Consider the following 12035-nt stretch of genomic DNA (forward strand, 5'->3'; position numbering starts at 1 on the left):
ATCATGAAAGCACAGCAACTCCACACAGTAGATCCACACAGTATGAGTGAATGGATGAAGGCACAGCGGCCTCATGTTGTCACAGACCTTGATTACTGTAGAAGCATGAAACATGGGTTCACCCATTACAAGTCTGCTCTACTGGCTGCGCCACGGCAAAATAATTGAAACCACAACTAAGTCCAAATTCTTGCTCTGTTGGTATTTAACGAGGGTATGCTGTCAGCTCAGTGTTGTTTTGGGGGTTTTTTTTCACTTTCTTTTTACAGAAAAGCATTGGGAACTTGAATCTTAGGAATAGTACCTTATCATTCAAAAAGTAATTCACAAGATTGGCCAGCTGAATCACTGAACTTTGCTAAAAGACACCGCAAATTATAGTTGGTTATTGTTTTAAAGTGCAAGGTTGCTTAATGACCATATAGCTACCAGGCCATGGCACAGCAGTTCCCCTCCAAGAAGTAATGCTCAAGTAGACTGCAGTTTTATAACCGTGCGGTGGGAAAACCAACCAGGCAATCTTGTGGTATTTTATCCAGAAAATGAAAACAAAGTATAATGGAGGCTGTGTCACAAAAAAAGGGCTATAAGCACACTACTGGAGTACAGAAAGTTGGCTGTCGTCGCCAGCAGTGCTAACTTACCACATAATTTGATATTGTTTACCAAGAGACATTGTGATCCGGGCCCATATGAGAAGATAACTCAGCTTATCATGACTATAGTCTTGCAAGATCTGTTCCCATTGAACAACGTGAAGGCTTCATGATGTTAATGTAATAGGTTGAGCCTGAATAAGAAAACAAAATTCAGCAGCGTATAAAGTTTCTCTTTCTTTCATAGTCGACCAATGAACTAAACATGGCTGAGGGCAGTCTCCACCCTGGACCTGTCATCCGTCCATCACAGGGCAAAGTGATAACTATGAAATACTGAAATTTGTTAGACATCTTCAAAGTTTCCATTTAAAGTCCCCTCCTAGCATTTCGTTATACAATTTGTTGCTGCCTCTTGTTTCCAAAAGCATGCGATATAATTTTTGTTCGATAAAACACATGAGGAAGTTAAACAATAAACCTAAAACTTTTGCTTGGCATTTAAGACCTGATGTAGGAGTCAAATATTAGAGTCATACTCTCAATGTTTTATAGCTGGAAGCCAGGTCATAGATATGACTGAGTCGTCTGCTAGGATGTGTAGGAGGAGCATGATGCACACGAGGAACCCAAAGTGTTCACGTCAGTCTTTGCACCACCAAATCTAAGTTCACCTCTTGATTAGATGCAAATTATGTACTATAAACACGTTTCTATGAAGTTGTATGCTTTAGCTTAAAGACAGTTAGACTTCAAAGTGTTATAAAACATGTAGACTTTAAATTTTGAGCTGAAGAAACTATGTTGTTGGGGGTTTTTTTTTTTTCATTTCATTTGCCATCACCCTGTCTGTGTCTCTTTTCTTTCTTCCTACCTCACCCTCCCACCCCTTCTCTATCCAAACAGACCAAAAGGTTTTGGCAGCTCAGCAGAAGTTGGCTCACCCTTCCTTCTGTCTGGCACCCCTGAGATATACGGGGTCTTGTACATGAACTGGCACTAAGGAGAGACAGTGAGGGGGTGAGAGAATGTACATTTGGGAGAGAGGAGAGGAAAAGAAAAAGTCAAGACTGTAAGAGAGGAAAGAAAATAAGCAGGGGTCTTAGACGACAGAGACCGTGTGAAGGTGGAGGAAGAATGTGAGATAAAGAAAAAAGGAGAGGATGCAGGGGATAAATATGATGACGCAAAGACTTAAAAAAAAAAAGAGAGAAAAGGTGAAAGAGAGACATTCAGAGACAGAAGAGTGTTAAAGGAAAGGAATGATTGAAAGGGGGCAAGGGGGCAAAATAAAGTGTCAAAGACTTTATCAGTCTTTAAAAACCCAGAGGAAGAAAATGTTTGGCTTGATTTATCCAACAGTGAAACAAAACAATACTGGAAATAGGAAACAAATCGAGTTCGAAGCAAACTAATGAAACAACAGCAACTGCCAATCAAACTGAGCTGATATGAGATGATGCAATGTCATTTCTAATAACAGCGTGATGCAGAGAGTTTGTGACAGACTGTGTTTTCCATAGACAAAACACATTTAGCATGATGATAAAACTTTGTTTTCCTAAATGTGTTTACATTTCAGGAATAAGACACGGAGCAGTTAGCATATCCCTCAGGTAAACAAACAAATCAAGCAACATATGCAAAAACATTCCTGTTTTGGCACACACATTTCAGACCAATGCTATCTGTTGAGGTATTGTTACAGGGTGTCTCTATACTTAAGGAGCTTAAAGTCAGAATGAACGACATGCCAAATATATAATCATATCATGCAAACTGATGTCAAACTGAATAAAATCCTGCATTCCTACTATTTCCATTTGATCGTTGTCTAAATGGGCTTTGTCACTTATACCGATTGTTGAGTTCTACTATGCTCTAACACTTATAGCAAAGTACAAGTATAGTAGATATGACCCTCCTTGCTGTGTGATTTTGGCATGTTTTGGTATAGAAACTAGTACTATAAATATGGTACTATATTTTGGGATTTTATCACACAATCCAAAAACGTGCCCCTTAACCTCTGAAGTTTGCTGTATGTTTTCTTTTTTTAAAGTATTTATACAAAATTTTAGCCACTGTGTTGCTAATACCATAACAATGGGGTTGTAATATGGGTGATAATGGGTGCTAATGGTCAGCTTATTGTAGTTTTTATCAAGATTAAATTTGCTGGTCATCGATCAATTAAAAAGCTACTATAGGAAATATTCAAAACAACAACAGCTATCTCAACAATTAGCACAACTGTTTCTTTTTGTAAATTCTAGTATTTTATTCACTTTGCCATTGTTAGTTTATAAGCAAACATAGAGACAACCACAACTTAATAAATAGAGTCAATTGCCCAATAAAGCAGAAAAGACCAGAAGAAGTGTGCTGATGACTGGCATAAAACACATAGTCCCATCAGAAAACTACTCGGGCATCATTGTATACCTGACCTGAATCTCTCACACGCACGCACGCACGCACGCACGCACGCACGCACGCACGCACGCACGCACGCACGCACGCACGCACGCACGCACACACACACACACACACACACACACACACACACACACACACACAATGTGTGCTAAGAATCGGATATACATACAGACACACAAGCAGAAACACACACGCCCATAACCTCCAACTCTCCCAGCTGTCAGCATTCAACACAGTATGCTTGGCTTAATATGAGTGGTGTTTCCTATTGATTTTGTGCCTCCCTTGTTTCATAACACTAGCAGATTGAAGCAGATTGGTTTATCAGCACATAGTCATTCCACTGAGGGCACATTTGGCTGGCAAGCAAAGTTGCTGGAGGGGGACCCCTCCTTATAGAATGTGCAAATGTGGGAAACCATCCTGTTGTTGTCAGTGCAAGTGTTCTGAATTGTTGTGCAAGTGTTCTTGTGCTCCAGTGACAATATGAGGGTTTAGTGTGTGAATTTATGTGCGAGTGTGTGTGTGTGTGTGTGTGTGTATGCACACACACACACACACGAGTCATATGAAAGATTGATCGGCTGTTCACTTGTTCAGTTATTCGCCGCATGTTGCGTTTCTGAAGCTGTTTCAGCGTAATCCAACAAAAGAAAATGAGCAGTGGTTGGCCATTATTGTCATTTCACTCAACATGTGTAGTTTTATTCCTAAGATTTCCTTCTCTGAAGCCCCTGGAGACATGGGATGTTCAAACCTGCCTTCTTCTGAGTTGGCTCTTAATCTCCTGTGGGCAGTCTGATGAACTTAACAAATATTGTGATCTTTTTCTAAATTGTATTTATGTATAATTGTGGATGAATATATTCTTTGTTGCCATTTTTGGGGGCTGTACTTTTTCAACTACTTCCTCACAATGAGATGTTTCCATTCAAAATGACTGCAGATCTGTGAACCACTGATTATGTTAAACATGATTGCGACATGCATTACTGGGGTTTACACTATTCTTTTCATGCCTGTATAAAAACTTCTCCCATCACATGCTCCGTTTGAAAATTGCTGGATTTCACTCTACTATGAATAGTAGAATGTGGTATTTCATAAAGGAAGGATTTAACTCCGACCCCCATGAAATCAAATTCAGCTGCCAACAACATGTAAGACTGAGGCAATGTCTTAAAAGAAAAAAAAAAGGATGCATGTATGTGTCTGTTTGCTTCTGTTTGACGGTATCTATTGGAATATATTAAATATTTAAGCATAGCTGAGTAACCAGGAAAACCATTTAAAGACCTATGTACCAATATCACCTATGTTTTTAACCTTTATTACAATTACATTAATTTAAATGTTGTGCAAGAAACAAAGCTGACTGTAGAACCCCACCCCACCCCAGTTTTGGTGAGCTACTATGCTCCTTGTTAGGAAATATGTTAGTCGTTAATGTCTTCACCCGTGCAATGACAGTGATCCCTGCTACTTTGGCATGAACTCTATATATTCATTTTGGCCCTGCCTGAGCATCTGATGGAATCAGTGTGCTTACCACCAGCAATATGGGCTGACGCCACACTGGCTGGGTCTGGATCACACAGAGATAGAGATACATAAGGACAGCTTGGCTTCACTGGAGCATGTCAGACTTCTAATTGCCTGTCATTGATTTTGTGCTTCCCCTGTTCCTTAGTATTGGAATAGGTTAAGCTTATTAACACATACTCATAAGATGGACCGCACATCTGACTGCCGAATTTAGATGCTTGTTTGTAAATGTAGGTAGAAATCAAGATATTGTGAACAAGGGAAGAGTAGCGCGTCATACATAGTTTGATAATTCATCAATAAACAGAGGAACGGTACAATGCTGGAGTTTGCTTAATTTCGGTGATAAATTTTAAATTCTACATCTTTGTTAGAGGAAAGCAAATCTATCTTTGAGTCTGATGTCAGTACTGAAAACAAACATAATTCTGAATGTATGTAAATGTATGTAAAATGCACATACGTGTATTTTTCTGGAAAACACATCTTTTAAAACTAGTTCAAACAGACTAAGTGGGGGAAAAACTTGTCCGTTTTTACGCTTTAATTACCGCGCGAGGAAAAATATATCTACATTCGTTAAATTTTTCAGTGACAAATTGGTCTTTACTAGTTTCCATCTTTTGTTGTGTTCTGGTGGTAAGTGTCATTATTAAAGGAGGAGCACTCTTTTGCTCTCCTAGCAATAATCCTGTTGGTACGATTGAACACACCAGATTACTTTGCCTTTATTTGCCTGCTTTGCTCTCCACCACCTCAGCTGTACTGTGACTATATTAGATGGAAAAGAATAAATTATTAATTGTACAAAAAACAGAGGAGTGTAATTGTCTGTGCCTATCTCGCTTTGTGGACTGATGTGAAAATGAGCTTCAGTCTGAGTCACTGAGATAATGATTGAAGCTGAGAGTGGCAGCGGTTGGGGAAAGGGAGGAATACCAAGAAGTGGGAAAATAAAAATAAAGGAAAGCAGAAAACAAGGGAGAAGATGGATGAGAGCAGGTGCGTAGCACTGTGGAGCGTGTTTCAATGAAGGCATGGACATTTACGTCACAGTGTGTCATCTACAAAAAGAATCATTCATGCGGATGTATGTACATGTACCTGAATTAATTTTCATTTTTGGTATCCGTGTGTGTGTGTGTGTGTGTGTGTGTGTGTGTGTGTGTCTACCTCCTCTCCTGTTGAGCTTGGCATATCCCGGTGCATATCCATTGGAGAAGACCGATGAACTGGTGAAGGCTGTGTGAGGCAGAGCAGAGGCCAGTGCCTCATCACACTTCTCTGTAGAGAGAGAAGAAAGGAGAGAGACAACGGGAGAGGTGAGTGACTCCATATTTACAGTAGACCTATGGGTGACATATTTACAGTAGACCTACATGTATTTCCACCATTGGGAAGTTCATGAAGTTCATAAAGTAGCAATTGTGTCTGATAGTTGAATGTTTTTCCAAGATATAGTCTCAAGGCAGTCCGACTTCTCACAGCTGAATACTCTAAAATCTTGTATTTTTCGCATGGTTTCACTCTGCACTGTCAAAAAGAAGCCTGCTCACAAGAGTAGACGTGGGCATAGCCGGCTGTTGTACCCAACGCTTTGTCAGTTAGGTCAGTCAGACTTGAACCACAAAGGCATCCAAAACATTGTTAAGTTCACTGGTGATCTCAAGAGTGCACTGCAGAAATATCCACCATAACAAGCGGTGTAGCCTTGTAACTAAAAGGAGATGCGCACACTCAGATTGGAACAGTGGGGATGAAACAGAAATGCAGTAAGATACAGTTGTCCCAATAGCTTTGTTTTCATGTGATTGAATAACCACCATAGTACAGGATCATTCTGGACTGATGAGTAAGATTTCAGGTTATTGTCAATTAGTCAGGCAGAGAATAAATTTTTCAGGATGCTATATTGTGAAACATAAATAAATAACACCAAGGTCAGACTTGATGCTTCAAACAGTTCAAAGGGTTAAACAGGGAGTAACAGAGGGAGGAAATAAATACACCAAAAATAAATGTTCAGTCATTAGTTATAGAGCAGTTTGAGAGCATGGGGGATAAAAGAGCTAATTTCTTCTAGATCTGCTCTTGGATTTACTGCGTTGACATAGAATGACTGACATTTGGTACTATTTGCAGGAAGCAGTGCAATACGAACACAACCTGGTATTTGTTATCAAACTGATATTACATATACTGAACTCATTGTTCCCTTCCGTGTCCTGACTTGCTGCATTCATACTAAATGTGGAAGATTTGTGAATGTTTCCTCATCTTCCAGCAGGTTAAATATTTGCATAATGTTGGCACTGAAAATAAATTAAATCAATCCGCACAAGTCCAGTGAGAAATTATTACCAAACACAATGCAAAATGTTGTTTTTTCTGGCAGATATAACCTTGAATGTAGAATCATATTGAGCACACTTCAGTCCAAATACACATTTCTTCTTCAGTGTACACAATGATGATGAAAACTCATTAAAATATAGGCAACAAATAACTGCACTGTAGTCCAAGCTGCCCTCAAACTCAACGCCCACATGTAAGCGCTCTCCGGAGAGAGAAAGCAAGAAGGGCGGCATATGTATGAGACCCACAAACACCTAAAAATTAATAGGACAATAACGCAAATATAGTTTCCTCACATACACTCAAACAGCCACTGAGCTTTTCCATCTCTCTGTTCGGTCCTCCCTTTCACTCACTCAAACACACAAATACACTCACTTCTTCCAGTACATTAGGTCTCACGTGGAGAGAAATTGTGAATGGTCTGTCAGGCCAGGTAGAGGCAGTCAATAGCTCTCCGTCAGGCCCCACTGTGTAAGTGTGTGACTGTGTATGAGGGAGAGGCAGATGCAGAAACAAAAGCGTTGTTTGTCCTCCTGTGTACATGTGTGTATATGTGCAGAAGCCATGTCAGGTTCTGAGAGCTCCTGGCTTGTTTGATATAAGACTGTGAGACAGGTGAGTTCATAAAGGAGAATTATATATACATATATATTTTAATAGTAGCATTGCAAATTCATGTGTAGGTGTGAGTGTGTGAAATTGTGTGAACGTGTATGTGTGCTGCCCTGTTTTACTCTGGAAAGTCAGAAACCTGGGAATTAAATTAAAGCATAAATTTTGGGGACAATAAAAACACAGAAACATGCAAGCTTTAGGTAAACATGAGTATTTATAGCTAAAGTTATAATGAAGGTTATAATCTGGACCAGTATTAAACATCAAAACAAACAAATGTTTTTATGAGTTTGGTCCCACAGATGACGTACTGTGTGAGTGTGTTTTTTCTTTTATTGACGTGATGACTAAAGTATATTTACTTACTCATATTATGGATACTTGTCAACCATGTGGGATAGAAATTGAGTCATCATGAGGCGCAATGTGTTTTTAGGTGAAAACTTGTTTTATGGTAAGACAAAGTTAAATATATATATTACTTATGTACTTTCGCAATTGTCACGAGGACGTCATTTTGTTTTAAAGAATCAAAATGATTTAAAGTAGGTGGCATGTTGACGTGCAGAAGGCTGCAGGAGGAGTGAAGCATTGTGGGATTGCAGCCTGTCTGTCGCACGCCTCCCAGAGGAAAAGCGTTCGAGTGCCACGAAATAACATTTGCATCAAATACCCACTTCAAATTTCTGACTAACCATACCATAGCTGTCAGATATCAAATGAGGAAAAAAAAAAATATATATTGTCAGGATGACGTGTTAAGAACATGCTGCAAGAACATGCTGCAAGAACACATTTCTGCACTTGGTAGGTCTGCAGGAAATACATGTAAGCTAATGCAACAACTCTGAAAGATGTGAGGGAACGGGGAAGGTAACGGAAACTGTTCCACAGCCCGTTATGTGAAGTGAGGGGTCTCCAGCACTGCAGCCATACAGGATACATACAGACACAACAAGGTTAATCCTCATAAAAACGTAATGAGATATCTTGCACATTGCTCTCACACTAGAATATTAGTAAAATCTGGAAGCATCCATTAGCTGACTGCCTCACCATCACAGAAATGGGCAGGGACACACTGTAGGAGGAAGGTCCAAAGAAACTTTTCCAGGGAATGAGACTCTATCAGTAACACCCTTATCAATTAAAGGATTATTTGTATGCAACGTGAGGTTATTGCAATATTTAATGAGGGCCTTAAATGAATGGATGTCACTGGATGGTTGCACACCATGTCAGCAAACCCAGTGATGTATCCCTGCTTATCTCCTTTTGCAGCTGTGCCACAGGTGCACCTCTCGTGCAGCAGCATCTGGTCATGAAATTACAAGAAATCCTTGGGTCATGCTCAAGTGTCTCAGACATTATCCTTGCACTTTAATTAATGAAAATACGGTCCTCGATCACCTCCACACATGCACAAATAAACCTTAGAACTGTTTAATAGACACAGGCACATGTGCGTCCATATATTAACTGCGTTACAGAGGCACACAAACACAAGGCAGATGCCGTCATATTCAAGCTGCCACGTATTCGTTCCTTCATGCAGACACAACGCTTTTACTGCCGATTCAATCTCAGGAGTGTTTCTGTAGATTTCTCAGCGGTGACCTCTTCCAACTAAATACTCAGGAACTTTGCGAGATACGCACGCACGCACGCACGCAAGCACACACACAGAAAAGATGAACTGTGGAAGAGTTGTGAGAAAAAAATAATTGAATGAGAAAGAAGAGCTAATAGAGAGAAAGTAGATTTAAAGGAAATGGAAGGATCAAAACGAATATTGTGAATTTCGTCAGTGCCTCAAGTTATTTCCTCTGGGTCTTCTTTAACGCTATTTTGAAGGGAGAAGGGACACAAGTAAGATGGACTTTAGAGATAGGAATATACGAAAAATAGTGCACATTCTGAACGTGACATATTGATCATGTGTGAAAACGCTCGTGTAAAAATGTGTTTCACTCAAGCATCCAGACACCTGAATATGAGAAGCCATTATCGCTAAAACTCCTGTTTTAACAATCTCAAACTGTGATAATGGTGACCCCTCCTGAGGCGGTATTACAATATTGCTGCATCTGTTTACCAATCATCTGATTAATTTTATATTTATTTTCTCCCATGGAGGAATTGCTCTGTGTCACACTATTTGACCCTTCCTGATTTGAAACGTCTGTTTAATTCAATGGTCAGTCAAGCTGCCGGCGTCTTATCATCTGGACCCGTTGACCTGTGTGGCTTGTTTCTGCAATATGCGGTCCTCACCGGTTATGCAGATTACACATCCCTTTCCATGTGCATTATACATGTATGTATTCAGTATTTAAATAATACATCCAATGGCTTCTGTTTTGTACCTAATATCCCAAGGGCAACAATTCCACTCTACAATGAATATTTAGCGTGTTGTCTGGATTCATGACGCAACAGATACACCTGTTATGATTCAAACAAGCCTTAACTACAGAAGATCATAGGGTGCTTTTGTTTTTGTTTTTCCACTTAATGTTATTACGCACAAAAAAGGATTTTTTTCCAATCAAACTTTTTCAATGCCTCCAAACAAGGCCACTATAAGTTTGTAACAATTGATAATCTGAGTGAAGAGATACGTTCCTGTCACCAACTTCAGTTCCTTCTTACAAAGACGTATACAGCAAGAAAGGGCTTTCAGGGTCTGTAGAAGATAGATTAAAGACTAAATAATGAATGAAAAAAGTAGAAACTTGTGCTTGGTTATCATGGGATTTGTTGACTTTCTTTAGGCTTCGAAAAATATAAAGAATTGATGATGAATTGTCTTCGTATTGTTTTGATTTGTGTCACATCTGATGAATTGCAAGCGCGGTTAGAACCACTCAGTGTTTTTGGAAAACTTTTCATTTTTAATATCCACTAATAGAAGTGTTGGCATGTTGCTGATGACAGAACGATGACAAAAAATGGACACAACAATGAAAAATAAAGAAAAATAAACTGCCGCTCTCTGCTGATAATAGATTGTGTCTGAGAGAAAAAAAAAAAACATTTCTTTGGCTCTGTTCCGTAGTAAAGTTTTTTTCAGTATCATGTCACTAATGAAAAATGAATAATTTAATTTATGTAGTTAAATAAAAGGGCTGTTGGCTTTCATACCCAGTGTCTCAACGCATGGCATGACCATTACGAGACTTTTGGTTTTGGCGTGCCCTCCAAAGGCAACCCAATGATAAATACAACATTAAGAAAGTAAGTAAAAGAAGTGTTGCTGACACTGCTCTTTGTCAAATATTAATATCATGTGCACAATATTGGATCTTATAACCATCACTGGTACTGGCATCAATGCAACTCTAGATTTAGCCAACATTTTTGTAAAATGTTTCATGTTGGTACGATTGAGTGAATTTGCTTTACATTCAGGTTATTTGAACTATTGTTTTATCTGTAATGTTACAATAGTGGAGAGCAGGTGTCAATCGTAAAAACTTTTTTTTTTTCTTCTTCTTTTCCACGGTCGCTTATGTCTGCTCATGTGGATTTGTTGGGTTTATCTCAATAAAAAGCAGCTAGAAATGGCTGCTGTATTTGGTACTATATGAATAAAGTTGAATTGAATCTGATATGATAATACATATTAAACAGAGGATTGGAAATTCGTCAAATTTTGAAGTTCTCTCAGTGGAACTACTTTTCCCAGGAAATGTTGGTATCCTTTAAAATGTCTGGCATTTTAGAAATGAACATAGTTACTAATTAATGGGAAGGGATGCAGAATTATATGCATCAATGATTAATGCAAAAGCCCCCAATGGAGCCAGCTGCTGCACCTGTATATTGCTCTGTTGTATACTATGAAAATGGATAAAGTAATCAGTGAAATTAATACAAGTAAGTATTCAAATGTACATTGCAAACACCGATCACTTATTCTCACCTGTAAAACACCCCAAAAGCTACATTGTTGCTAGTCACCAGCACCTAGATGACTAAGAAATATAGAATCCAATAATAAGTGCAATACCATGTGGCCATAAGCTCATGTTTGAAGAATGGGAACAAAGCAACATATATTTTCCTGTGATTCAAGAGCAAAGCATGGCTCTGTATGTTCAGCTATTTTAGGCCAGGCAAATGACTACAATATCCAAGTGCAAATGTCAGCCTACTCCCTCGTGAGCAAGGGATAGTTTTACGCATGACAGAATGATAAGAGAGAGGGAACAGATTGGAGGGTACAAAGCAGATAGACACAATCCCAAAAAGAAAGACAGAAAATAAGACAGGGGGACAGAGCAATGGAAAATGACTGAACTAAGAAAGCCCTCTTAGTGACATTTCCAGAAAGGTAAATAACTAGAATGTGGAAAAATAGCAACTCGGGATGTGTCATCTGGCTGCCACCAGTTGGGACCAGAGCCATGGACTGAGTGTGTTTGGCCAGCTTGTTCAAAGGGCTTTACATCACTGCCATATCTCTGGAGCAACACAGTG

General features: G+C 39.1%; 1 protein-coding gene across 1 annotated transcript in view; it reads right to left on the minus strand.

Moving 5' to 3' along the window:
- The window catches only part of cntnap2a (contactin associated protein 2a), a gene marked incomplete at its 5' end in the record, with an annotated part of 327084 nt that overhangs the window by 191703 nt on the left and 123346 nt on the right, over positions 1–12035 (minus strand). The window contains one exon of the mRNA XM_080515381.1: positions 5754–5864. Within this exon, the coding sequence (XP_080371507.1) occupies positions 5754–5864 (111 nt within the window). The remainder of the gene's footprint in view (positions 1–5753; positions 5865–12035) is intronic.

The sequence above is a fragment of the Blennius ocellaris genome (genome assembly GCF_963422515.1).
Source record: "Blennius ocellaris genome assembly, chromosome: 19".
In the NCBI taxonomy this organism is placed as follows: Eukaryota; Metazoa; Chordata; class Actinopteri; order Blenniiformes; family Blenniidae; genus Blennius; species Blennius ocellaris.